Source organism: Myotis davidii, unplaced genomic scaffold (genome assembly GCF_000327345.1).
Source record: "Myotis davidii unplaced genomic scaffold, ASM32734v1 scaffold238, whole genome shotgun sequence".
Taxonomy (NCBI): Eukaryota; Metazoa; Chordata; class Mammalia; order Chiroptera; family Vespertilionidae; genus Myotis; species Myotis davidii.
The window spans coordinates 1,778,054-1,791,205 of NW_006293779.1; the positions used below are offsets into that span (position 1 = coordinate 1,778,054).

The following is a 13,152-nucleotide window of genomic DNA, read 5'->3' on the forward strand; positions in this document are numbered from 1 at the left end:
TCAACCAAAGGACTTGTATGCATGCATATAAGCCTAACCAATGGACACAGACACCAGGGGGGTGAGGACATGAGTGGGGGGGTGAGGAGGCAATGGGGGGGATAAGGACACATATGTAATACCTTAATCAATAAAGCAAAAAAAGACAAAAAAATAAAAAAGAAAAAAAAAGTCATAGGCTATTTATAGTTTTGTTTTTTTATATACCTCCAAATTGCCCTCCTGTACCACTTACTCAATATTTTTTTCAATTTGTCTTAGGTTTAACATCATGTACTTCAAATTTCATCTTTAGTGATATCGTGAAATCATGGGTTTTATGTGTTGTTGTTTTTTAATGCATATTACAAGGTATAATAAAAAAAATAATCCTTTCCCACAAAGAAAGAAGACTAAGAAAAATCTGTTTAAACAGATTTAAAGGATTTATTCGAGGCAAGTCTGAAATAAACTAATTCCTAAATGGTGTTAGCCTGCAGTTCACCTTCTATTCTCATGGCACCTCAAATTAATGGCTTGGGTGTTGGTATAGGTAACACTTGGCCTATATGTTGAGGTAGTCACTGGATAGAAATTCTGGGTACAATATTGTTTAGCAACTGGGCACATATTCTATAGATTTAGTCATAAAATTTTAGAGTTGATAGTTTACAGATCAACTAATTCATTCCCTACCCTAGCTTTACAGATGAGAAAGCTTGGGAAAGTTAAATGACTTGCCCATGGTTATAAAACTACTTACATAGCAGCAGTATCACTTTTGGAATCCAATTCTTGTCTTCTAGTCCAATGTTTTTTCCATTACAAACAGTGATTTCTCAAACAGGGTTCATCATATTCCATGAAGCTTGCTCTTAAATCACAAACTATGGGGCAAGTATGTAATTTGAACTTCCGTTTTTTTTTGTCTAGCTTCAAGTAACTCCATGACAAGATTTACCAGTAAGAGTACTGTCTAAAGGCCTATGCTGGCCAACTTTCTTGTTTTCATATCCGGAAGCTGGCCAGAGCTTGGCAAATGAGACGTTATATTATAATGCAAGGACCAAAGTCACCTATAGCAGTTGGTAGTAATGAAGTTCAGCAAGTAGAGCCAATTCCTTCAGAACCCACAGACAACTTCTCAAATAGTGTAGGTTGGCATGAAAGCTCCTTTGGTAGGACAACTGCACAGATGTTGCTTCTGAGTGGGTGTTGAGGAAGTAGGCATTTAACCTCACACAGAGGTGTGTTCAGCACCTGGACACTTTGAAAATCCCATAGGGATGGAGAAGATGTGCATACGGTGGCAGCACATACCTCTGAATCATCCTCCCTCAGCACATGACAGTCCTTCAGATTTCATGCAAGACCCGAATTCACATTTAGATGTCAATGGAGGAAAAACCACTCTGTAATGGTAGACCAATAACAGGCAATAGTAATAGTTGGAGAACATAAGTCAAAGGACAAGAAACAGGTTGCCTTATTCCTTTTCACCAACAGTCAAAGTAGTGTGGACTCTAGTTCTTCAGTAGGTAAAATGCCTGAACAGGGTCGCAGATGCCAAGACAATGACCAACTCCTCAGCAAGCAAAAGGTATTTAGGACATGGTCATTTATTATTACAGAATTAACTACTTGTGATAGAGATGGCTTCTTAGATGTTTGTTATTCCACAGTGAAGAAATAGGATTTGGAAGTGTTGCTCATATTTAAAAGAGGATGAGTTCATTGAAGAAACTGTTGCAAATTCTACAGGAACATAAAATCTTCTCTAGATATCTGGGTAATGGCTGGAAAAGTCACAAATCTCCAGGAGTCACTGGATTCCAGAAAAGTTGAATCCACTCTTAAAATCCCTTTTTAAAACCCTAACCACAAAACTCATGATATAACCTCATCGGTAATTGCCGCTTGTTATATTTTTTATATGGAATATTGGCTACATTACAAAGTTCTTAACATGTGCACTTGGAAAGTAATCAAAAAATAAAATAATCTATATAATTCTCACACTTCATCACGTTAACAATTCATTGTTTAACAAAGCAAAACAAGTTAAAAACTGCCTGTAGCAAGTCTGAAAATACTGTATACTCTATAATTTAGGATCCATTATCTTTTGGTAAAAATTTATAATATAATCTCGAAATGATTGTGCAACTTTGAAAAGATATCAAATCCCATATTATAACATTTGTGGAATCCCATATATTTTGGTAACATATTTGATATGTTTTGCTTAAAAATGAGAAATTAAGTCAACCAATGAAAAAGTTACAAAAAAAGATAAATTCCATCATTACATCAGAATCTGATTATGTGTAAGAGAGAAAACTGTGATTCCTTTATTGCACATCACTAAAGGATTTGGTACTTATTAACCAGAATAAAACACTTTGAGAACCATGGACTATTTACAAATGTATTGAAATTTTTAAATGACAAAACTAGGTAGTATGCCCTAGCCAGTTTGGCTCAGTGGATAGAGTGTCAACCTGCAGACTGCAGGGTCCCAAGTTCGATTCTAGTCAGTGGCACATGCCCAGATTGTGTGCTCGATCCCCAGTGCAGGAGGTGGTCAACCGATGATTCTCTCTCATCACTGATGTTTCTAACTCTCTCTCCCTCTCCCTTCCTCTAGAAATCAATAAAAATATATTAAAGAAACAAAAACTAGGTAGAATATATTCTAAAATTTCTGATAAAAATTTTTGCTTTTACTTTGCAAGACATAATTCAGAGGACCTCAAAGAAAAATGTAGCAATTAAGTTTGGAAAAGCCATAAAAGAGACTTTTTTACTTTTAGAATGGATATTTTTATCCTTTCCTAAAATGTGTATCATTATTCAAGAAGCAGTTTTATAAATTTCACTGAAGAGAATATAATGTGACAGATCTACTCCATCAAATGGTTCTCTTGTAAAGGTAATCTCATATCACACTGCAGTCAACTTCAAAACCAAAGATAGCAAAATTCAAATTTAGAGAAATACATTTTCTAAAGGAAGCCTATTTAAAGCCTACAACATTTAGAAGTTTCTCACTGTTCTAACTATATCTTACAAAAATATAGTTTCATTGGTTTCATATAATATGAACTAGCCTACTATTCTCTAATATTTACAACAAATGATTGAACAGTCAATGCAAAGTTGGATTACTAAGTAAATTGGAAGGAAGTCAAGGAGTCAATATTCCTCATAAAATAAATTAAATCACAGTATGTCATGGTCTTGGTTGTCCAATTCTATTGTTAGTTCCATATCTACTTGGTATATTTGTAAAACCAGTCCTGAATCCTTGGGTTGCTCCAATTCCTGGAACTCCAAGTCCTTGATTAACAATGCTGTTATAAGGTATGTGTCCATGATTAAGTCCCAAACCATAAGGTCTTGTTTGTGTGTTTAGAAGAATAACTGGGTTCACATTTTTTCCAGGGGTGTTAAATGAAAATTCTGGAGGTGGACTACTAGGTTTAGTTGGAGTTGATGTGACAGGGTTCGACTCATCAATACCCTTTAAAGGAGGCATTGGTATTATGTGATGATCTGAAAAATTTAGGACATTAGCTGCAACAGGCCCTGATGGTAAAGAGGGCCTTATCCAGTCATCCTTGAATATTTGAACAGTCAGTGTAGACACTAGAGTGTACAGCCTGTTGGTCACATGAGCAAGAACCATTTGTTCATTTGCATCTCGGCGAATTCTTACATGCACTGATCCAGCCTATAAAGGGCAAAAGAAAGAGACTGCTTAGAATTAGAGACACTACGGAAAATTCCCTTGGAAACGAGCATTTTACTTATGATTCGCTGTAACAGTACTTGGTATTCTCTTTAATTCAAGAGAAAACTTAATGTCTTGATATTCCTTAAAGACTACCTAGTAATGATTAACAATGAAATAATTCATGACTCTTTAAATAAAATGTGATCTTTTAATATATATAAAAGAGAAATCCATGTAGGATGAAGATAGGCATATTATAACATGAGGCAGAATATAAATGAAGTATATAAAATGCAATAGAAAGGCAGAAAAGGGAGATACTAATTCAAATTGAGGAAGACATTAAGAAAAAAAGGACATTTGATGATCTAGGGTTGATGGTTAAATTTCAAAAGATGGGTTAAGAAATAGCAATTAAAATTCATGGCATGTTTGGGCAAGAATCCTATATAATAAAAGGCTAATATGCAAATTGACCGATTGGTGGAACAACCGGTCGCTATGATGTGCACTGACCACCAGGGGGCAGACGCTCGACGCAGGAGCTGCCTCCTGGTGGTCAGTGCACTCACACAGGGGTGCACTGCTTAGCCAGAAGCCAGGCCATGGCTGGTGAGCGCAGCTGTGGTGGCAGGAGCCTCTCCCACCTCTGTGTCAGCATTAAGGATGTCTGACTGCCAGCTTAAGCTGGCAGTTGGACAACCCCTGAGGGCTCCTGGACTGTGAGAGGGCGCAGGCCGGACTGTGGGACCCACCCGAGTGCACAAACTTTGTGCATTGGGCCTCTAGTGAGCAACATAAAGAAGTACAAATATTTCAGGGGTCAGAAAAAAAATAAAAGGAGGAAAAGAGGAAACAAAGAAAGAATACAAAGAAAAAGGTAGGTAATGGGGTGAAAAGGAAAGGATAGAAGAGGCATCTAAATATTATGATAATAAGCAACAGCAATAAAATAGAGTTCAGAAAAATCAGAGGTATGGATGATTGCCAATTATGTAGGAAATAGCTGCAACAGTCTAGGTTAAAAATGAAGAGGTCTGAGATAGGACAAACACAGTGGGACTAGAGAGGGACACAGATGGATTCATATAATACGCAATGGGTTAGTAGTGGGAGGACCTGATACCCAACTGCATGTAATGGATGAGGGAGATGAACTCATCAAAGGTAACCTCAAGGTTTCTAGCTTACCTGACATTACTAGGAACACAGAGAGCAGAAGGCATTACAATGAGGGTTAGCGAAGGGATTAGCCAAAGAACATGTATGCATAACCCACAGGTACAGATAACGATGTGGTGATGGCCAGAGAGAAGGGGGATGTGGGGACTGGGTGGAGTTGGGCAAAGGCAGGGAAAATGGGGACATCTGTAATAGTATCAATAATAAAAATAAAAATTTTAAAAAAGTATGTTTATAAATCTGAAAAGACATTTATCACACATTATGTTTTTAAAGTAGATAATAAAATAGTAGATACAACAATGGTCCTGTTTTGATCAAAACATACATACAGAAAAATATTAAGCATGACAGCACTTATCTCTAGATGGTAGAATTATTACGAATTTTTATTCTCTACCTTTTGACTTAGTTGTAAGTTCTAATTTTTCTAACAACTGGGCACTATTTGTATAATAAAATCTTAAATAAAAATATATAATAAATATGGTATAATAAAATACCCAATAGTTATTTCATGTTGATTTCTAGATAAACTCAGACTTTATAAAAAAAAATTACAGCAAAGCATAAACTGCACATAAACTGGCCAGTTGGTTTAGTTAGAATGTGCCTGAGTCTCTGACTTGAGCAGTAATAGGAATTACCATCAATTACAAGACTGAGAAAATATCTATGTTGCTTAAATTTGACTTGTAGTTGATTACTTTTAGGTAAGACAAGCCATGCCTAGAAATCAAGGCAGCTTTAATTTCTCCCTTTTCTTTGCCACTGCCATCTCATTGCTGTTACTATACAAAACTATAAAAGATACTGCATCCTCTTTCAATCTGATGTGGAAATCAAAGTAAAATAAGTGGAAACCATTTCCGAGAATCAGTCTCCTATAATTATGGTGTTTGCATTAATCTATAGCTTTTGTGACAGCTATTCTTGGCAGCTCAAAAGCTTGTTTTAGTAATTTCCTTGGTCTTGATTAGGCAATACATCAGTGTAGTTGTTAGATGGCCAAGTTCTGAACAGCTGAGATAACTATTCTTTTTGTTTAAAGCCACCATGCTTAATAAACACTTGTCTACTAATTTACTGATATCAGTATAATTAAAAGAATGATTAAAAACGAACTACATTACTGGAGGACTGCAAATTGGTATAACCATTTTTGGAAAGCAATTTGGCAACTGGCATCAAAAGCCATCAAGGGTATAATATTATTTTATTCACAAAACCCCTTCTAAACATTAATCTTTAAAAAAAAAAAAATACTGCTGAAACCGGTTTGGCTCAGTGGATAGAGCGTCGGCCTGCGGACTGAAGGGGCCCAGGTTCAATTCCGGGCAAAGGCATGTACCTGGGTTGCGGGCACATCCCCAGTGGGAGGTGTGCAGGAGGCAGCTGATCGATGTTTCTCTCTCATCCATGTTTCTAACTCTCTATCTCTCTCCCTTCCTCTCTGTAAAAAAATCAATAAAATACATTAAAAAAAAAATACTGACTGATCTTTCATTTACTGAAGATAAGACCAGCACTCTTTTAGATGATGGGGTTACCTGACCTTTCAGTGTGCCAGTAGCTTGAGCACCCCTACCCCACACACACCACACCTACTTGAGCTCCACCTGGACCTCATGCACTGCCTACTTTTAGGAGAGGCACAGGTTTCACAGGGGAGAGAACAGCCACCACTCAAATGGGGATGCTGGGTGCCCCAGCCACTGAGCACTGGGACACTACTACTGAGGCCGCCATTGACTCCTATCCACAAGAAACAGGCTGCAGGGCCTCATGGCTTGACCTTGAGGCTCCCTGCGGACAGAGATGTGCAGCTCAGGATGATCTCACACAAGAAGGGATCTTTGGGTTTCCAGCCATTCCACGTGAATTGTGTGGTGCAGATCCAATGAGGTGGGGTGGCTGCATCTGTTCAGGCCCACCGCAGGACTTAGCTGGTACAGGGATTACCAACCCAAGATCAGAGTGGTCACATCATCATGGTTGAATAAGATCTCCTTACATGGTGTACAGCCTAAAAATTACTATTAAGGAATAATCACGAGTATATACAAAGATTACACCAGAAAAATACTCATCTCAGCCAGTTTATATGGTAACAATGGAAATCAACTAATCCAATAGAGGAATGATTAAATAAATTGTGTCATATTCATATAATGTAAAACTGCAGCCATTAAAAATTATGTTGCGATTCTTGGAAGACAACGACAGTGGTGGCACTTCTTTGAAATGCTCCAAATATTCCCATAAATACAGAAACTAAGACAGCAAATCCAAAAGCCAATGATCACATCTACAAAAAACTAGCTAACATGGTGCTAAGAAAACCCAAATGCAAGTTATACCAGGTAGACCTGCAAGGTATCAGCTTCTGTGGAGGAGCAAGCAATAGTGCATCTGCCTGACCTAAAAACCCCAAAGCAGTACGCCGGTGCTAGTGGAAATCTAGGACAGAGAACTTGAGAAAGGCAGCTGGGTCTGCAATAAGATATGAAGAAATGGAGTAGTCTGAACCCTAGAACTCTCAAAAGAAACCAAGCAAAGCCCCACATTTAGAAGAAACAACTGGGAACAGAATCCCAATTGAGCAGCAGAGTAGAGGTTCAGGCACAAATGGAAGGGAAACAGAGCCAGGGGAAAGAAAAAACGTTCACTTCACAGACTCAGCAGAAGAGGGAACTCAAGAGCCATGGATTTAGACATACTACCTTAAACCACCCCTTATTTTTTAAGTTCAGGAAACCTAATTTCATAAAATAGGAGCCATAGAAAAGAACTGAATCCTAATCCCACACAAAGTTACTATAAGAAAAAAAGAAAATACAGAACAGATTAAAAGATCACCAGAAAGATTTACCTACAAAACAGAACTACACCACACTTTATCAAAACAAGCCAAAAAACATGAAACAAGAACACTATAAATTAAAATTAGAAAACCTCAGAAATGAGAGTTAGAAATAAAAAAAAATTCACTTCAGAAATGAAGACGAAACAAGGAGTACAAAAGCAAATAAACATACAAGTATATTGTAAGAGAAATAAAAGGTAAAAAGGGGGAAATTTTAAATATTAAAAGGAAATGCAGATAAAACAAATACCAAAAAAAGCAAAAATCCAAATGAGTGTAACAGAAATTCCCAAAGAAGAAAATCAAAGCAAAAGACCAGAATAAATATTAACAATTATAACTAAAGAAAACTTTCCTGAAAGTTTTAAAATGATGGTTTTGAAATAACATTATTGAAAGGGTATACTACATACTTGAAATAATTGACCCAGAATGACCACCACCAAGACACTCTAGAAAAATTACTAGATTAAAAAAAAATTTGGGGGCATCCAGGCAAAATGATGAAGTCAGATATAAAGGAAAAAACACCCAAAACCAGACTATGAGTTATTTATTACAGCAATACTTTATGCCAGAGGTAAATGGAGTGGTATATTTAAGAAACACGAGGAAACAAAATATATGCTCAGGATTATATATCTAGCCAAAATTATTTTCAAGTATAATGCCCACAACTTTTTAAATATTCAGGGATTTAGGGAATATTGTTCCCCAGGACCTTTCCTGAAGAATTTACTAGTGGATGAGTTTGAGATACCAAATGACTAGAGAGGAAGAGTAGGGGGAGGTAGAGACAAGGCAGCCATTTTTCCACTAAAGGAGCTTGAACCTGAAACTAAAGACTGCAGTTTGGATGACATCGCTGAGCTGTTGGGTAGCCTTAGTCAGCCCACCTCTGGAATCTGTGTTATGTTAGAAAAACCAAATCCTATGGTTTGCTTTTTTTAGTGATATGAAAACCTGTTTGTGGTATCTGAAAAGAGCAAATCATAAAATAGCATGATCTCATTTTCTAAGGAGAATAAATGTGTAAGTATAAATACAAAAATATCAATAGCAATTTTCTCTACATGAGAGGATAATGGTGATTTAATTTTTTCTGGGTACTTTTCTTTATTTTCCTTATCATTCCTGATACAAAAATAAAGTCTCTCTGGTAATGAGGTCCAATAATGGATGAGAGAACACGAAATTTTATGCTGCAGAAGATGTATTATTGTAACTCTTTAACATATTCAGTAAAATCTCCAAAATTAGAACTGCAATTAAAAATAATTGCACCTTGCCCAAGCTGGTTTTGCTCAGTTGCTAGAGCGTCGGCTTGCAGACTGAAGAGTCCTGGGTTCGATTCCTGTTAAAGGCATATGCCTGGGTTGCGGGCTCACTCCCCAGTAGGGGGTGTGCAGGAGGCAGCAGATCAATGATTCTCTCTCATCACTGATGTTTCTCTCTCTCTCTCCCTCTCCCTTCCTCTCTGAAATCAATAAAAATATATTAAAAAATAATAATAATTGCACCTCTTATTTTGCAACATTTTCATATTTAGGAATGTGTGACTGAATTTGTCTTCTCTGGACAGTTCAATATTAAGATGATTTGGTTTAAAAGAAAAAAGAATAACATCCCCCATTCATCTCAATTAGGTTTCTGAATCCACCTACAATTTAGACTCTACTGAACAAAAAACAGAAATCAAAGGCTCTATGAAAACTTTAAAGAAATATTTTTTTTCAGTTTTGAAAATTATAAAGTATGCTTTAAATGATAACTAAAGTAATATGTACAAAACATACCAAAGAGCCAAAACCTAGGGTCCAAAAATGCTCATTTCGTACTTCCAAAACTCCATCCAAGGTAGATACCTGATAAAAAAATACAGAAATGGGGCTGTTTGCATTTGACATATCCAACACAGGGCAACACTCTGTGCCTAGGAATGACATGGCCAAGCCCTGTCATTCTCGGCCTGAGGACACTCATTAACCGAGAGAAGCCAGACCACTACCTAAGATACCCTTTCTGCTTGTGCAGTAGAGCCAAGGCCATTTCCCCAGCTTCTTGTCTGCACCAATTTTTCTGGAATTAGGTCTTTACAGCTCCACCCGACCTTGTTCAACAGTGTGTGGCTCTTTTCATTTTATCAATATGGCATATAGGGATACCAGCACTTGTGCTATCAGGTTTTTTTTCTTTTCCTTCTTCTCTATCATTTCTTTCTCTGAATTCCCTTTCAACAAACTTCTGCCAAACAAAGACTGTTATTTGGATGTGGGTCAAAAGCAAATTCCAAGGCCAGATACATAGTGTGTGGTCCCCTGTGCAGTGGCACAGGCTCTGCTCGCCGAGACAAGTAACCAGCTCTTTTGATAACAGTGGCCTTTGTGATACTGACAACCAATAGTTTAAAACACTTTTCACATCCAAATAATTCAATTTTCTTCCTCCTCCATTAGTTGGCAGGTGGAAATGTGTAACAATACAAAAATCTAAACCCACAAATCAAGATGTTAGATGGTGAAGCAATCAACAGATTTAAAAAAGAGTGTTTGCCCTAACCGGTTTGGCTCAGTGGCTAGAGTAGTAATGGCGAACCTTCTGAGCTCGGCGTGTCAGCATTTTGAAAAACCCTAACTTAACTCTGGTGCCGTGTCACATATAGAAATTTTTTGATATTTGCAACCATAGTAAAACAAAGACTTATATTTTTGATATTTATTTTATATATTTAAATGCCATTTAACAAAGAAAAATCAACCAAAAAAAATAAGTTCGCGTGTCACCTCTGACACGCGTGTCATAGGTTCGCCATCACTGGGATAGAGCGTCGGCCTGTGGACTGAAGGGCCCCAGATTTGATTCCGGCCAAGGGCATGTACCTTGGTTACGGGCACATCCCCAGTGCGAGGCGTGCAGGAGGCAGCTGATAGATGTTTCTAACTCTCTGTCCCTCTCCCTTCCTCTCTGTGAAAAATCACTAAAAATATATTTTAAAAAAAAGTGTTGATTTAATCAAATCATTAAGTTTTATTATAGAGTCATAAAAGTTACAGCATTAATATAGGTAGGAGAGTGGTCTATAAATCATTACCTTCCACATCTATTTCAAGTGAATTTGGCTTCCAGACTGAGCAATCCTCAATCTTTCTACTTTTGTCACTATGTTATGTTTCCTAATGAGTTAAGAACACAAACGCCCCTAAAATTCTAGATAGGGTTGGGTTAAATAAAGTATTATTTGTACCCACTCTTTGCATTCTCTAATTATAAATTTAAATGATTTTATTATTCCATCTTACCTCTCTGAGAAGTTTGTCCAACTGGCCAATAACATGGGGTGGTGTTGTCTGTGAGAAATATAAAACATACATCAAAGGAGGTAAAAAAATTTTTGAAACAATGGTCCAGAAACTAATATTGGGTCTTATACTAACCTCTGCTTTGTTTGATATGTACCCTATCATGATTTAGGAAGGAGAGGTTTCAACTGGCCCAGTAGTGGGCAACATAAAAAACCAGCACATGCTCACTTCTTATCTTAACAAAGAAGCTGCTATCTCTAGAACAAATAAACTTTAAAGAACCAGGCACTCAACAAAAAACGTTTAAGAAAGTAACATTTTATATAGGGCATGGCACTAAACAACTACTATCTTATTGTTATTTACTGGTCCTGCAGATGGAGATACTCTAAGTTTAAGAAAAGGCATGAGGTAAAGACAGAAGGAAAAGTAAGGCTTCCATACACATCCCATCCTGGGAAACTACCTCTCCATTCAGGTACTTGTCTCTAGGTACCTGGACTTGTCCCACTGTTTTAATAACTAATAATTTGTCCCTTAAATTTTAAGTTTGAAATTTAAAATTCTCACTGATTCAATCACAGAGAAAAAAGAAAATCATAACCAGATTATACAATAAATTTATACAAATTAGAGAAAAATAAATATCTAAAAACTTTTAAAAAGTAGCATTGTTTTCAATGGAAACATTAGCGGAGGTAAAAAAAATTTAATTTATAATTTTGTTTTATATTACAAAGATAGGAATATTTGTGCCTATTTTATGGGCCCATGTAATTTCAGCTAATTTGTAGTGTACAAATTTCAGAGATTCTTGTTTGGCTTCATTTCTAAAAGCCAAAACTGTCACAATCTGGTAGAAGAGCCTGGCTAACATTAAGCATGCACACTGAACGAAGACCCTTACCTGGAGTAACACCTTCCCACTGTACACGCTCATGGGATACATAGTGCCAAACGTCATCAGAGCAATTGCTATGGCAGAGGCAGTGTCTACAGCAAAATAATTACTAAAAGGAAAAAATAATTCTACATTGTAAATGTATACCTCACTCAACTTCTTACAATTCAGTCTACCGAACATTAATTATCTAACGGACCATTTTATCACAAGTGGTCACGACTGGCAATTGAAACATCTCAAAGGAAAACAGAAAGTTTCCTGAATTATTTTTTGCCAAAGTTTAGTGGGGGCAAAAAACTAATAATTATGTGAATTAGTGAGAAGAGATGATGATGAAGAAAATGTGAGCATTTTCAGTCAATCTAACTTGTCAACAAGGAAGATTTCATATATGTGCACTTACTGCAACAAATAAAACCCTTCAAATAGTAATTTCTTTTTTTTTTAATATTTTATTTATTGATTTTTTACAGAGAGGAAGGGAGAGGGATAGAGAGCTAGAAACATCGATCAGCTGCCTCCTGCATACCCTCTACTGGGGATGTGCCCGCAACCAAGGTACATGCCCTTGACCGGAATCGAACCTGGGACCCTTCAGTCCGCAGGCTGATGCTCTATCCACTGAGCCAAACGGGTTAGGGCCAAATAGTAATTTCTGATACAGAGACACTAATGGATTTCATCAGTGATTCTATTAGTTTTCCTGTAAATAATAACTTTCCAATAATTACTATTAAGATTTTCCAAAATTTGCCAGGAGTTTCACAAAGTGAGATTCTTCTGAGGTGCAAATATCTTAATAGTTAAGGCTGTTCTACTAAGATAAACCCAAATCCCCATGGTTACAAGCACGATTTTTAACTTTTCCCCACATGCTGGAATAGAGACGTGAGTTAAGACCTAGTTCCTGCCTTTGAAATAGCAGGAGAAACACATGTGGAAAACATAATAAAGCCCTTAGCATGCAAAGGAGAAGTCCCTATAGAGAATCATGGATGTCCATAGGAGTGAGTGTCGAGGCTACTGGGGGAGAGATAATCCAGAAAGGCTAAACATAAAAAAAGGTGACATTTGAGCTGAGCCTGCAAAGAGGAGTGAGAGATGGAAGGAAGAGACTGTAGACATTGGAAGCAGCATGTGCGAGGTCCTGGCAGGGTAGCTCAGTTGGTTAGAGCCTAGTCCC

General features: G+C 37.1%; 1 protein-coding gene across 1 annotated transcript in view; it reads right to left on the minus strand.

Annotated features, from left to right (window-relative positions):
• Positions 1–2,886: 2,886 nt before the first annotated feature.
• Positions 2,887–13,152, minus strand: part of SLC30A6 (solute carrier family 30 (zinc transporter), member 6) — a 33,562-nt gene continuing 23,296 nt past the window's right edge. The window contains exons 10-14 of the mRNA XM_015566421.1: positions 13,052–13,128; positions 11,973–12,148; positions 11,063–11,110; positions 9,560–9,628; positions 2,887–3,712 (exon numbers count right to left, since the gene is read on the minus strand). Coding sequence (XP_015421907.1) covers positions 3,212–3,712; positions 9,560–9,628; positions 11,063–11,110; positions 11,973–12,148; positions 13,052–13,128 — 871 coding nt within the window. The 3' untranslated portion in view covers positions 2,887–3,211. The remainder of the gene's footprint in view (positions 3,713–9,559; positions 9,629–11,062; positions 11,111–11,972; positions 12,149–13,051; positions 13,129–13,152) is intronic.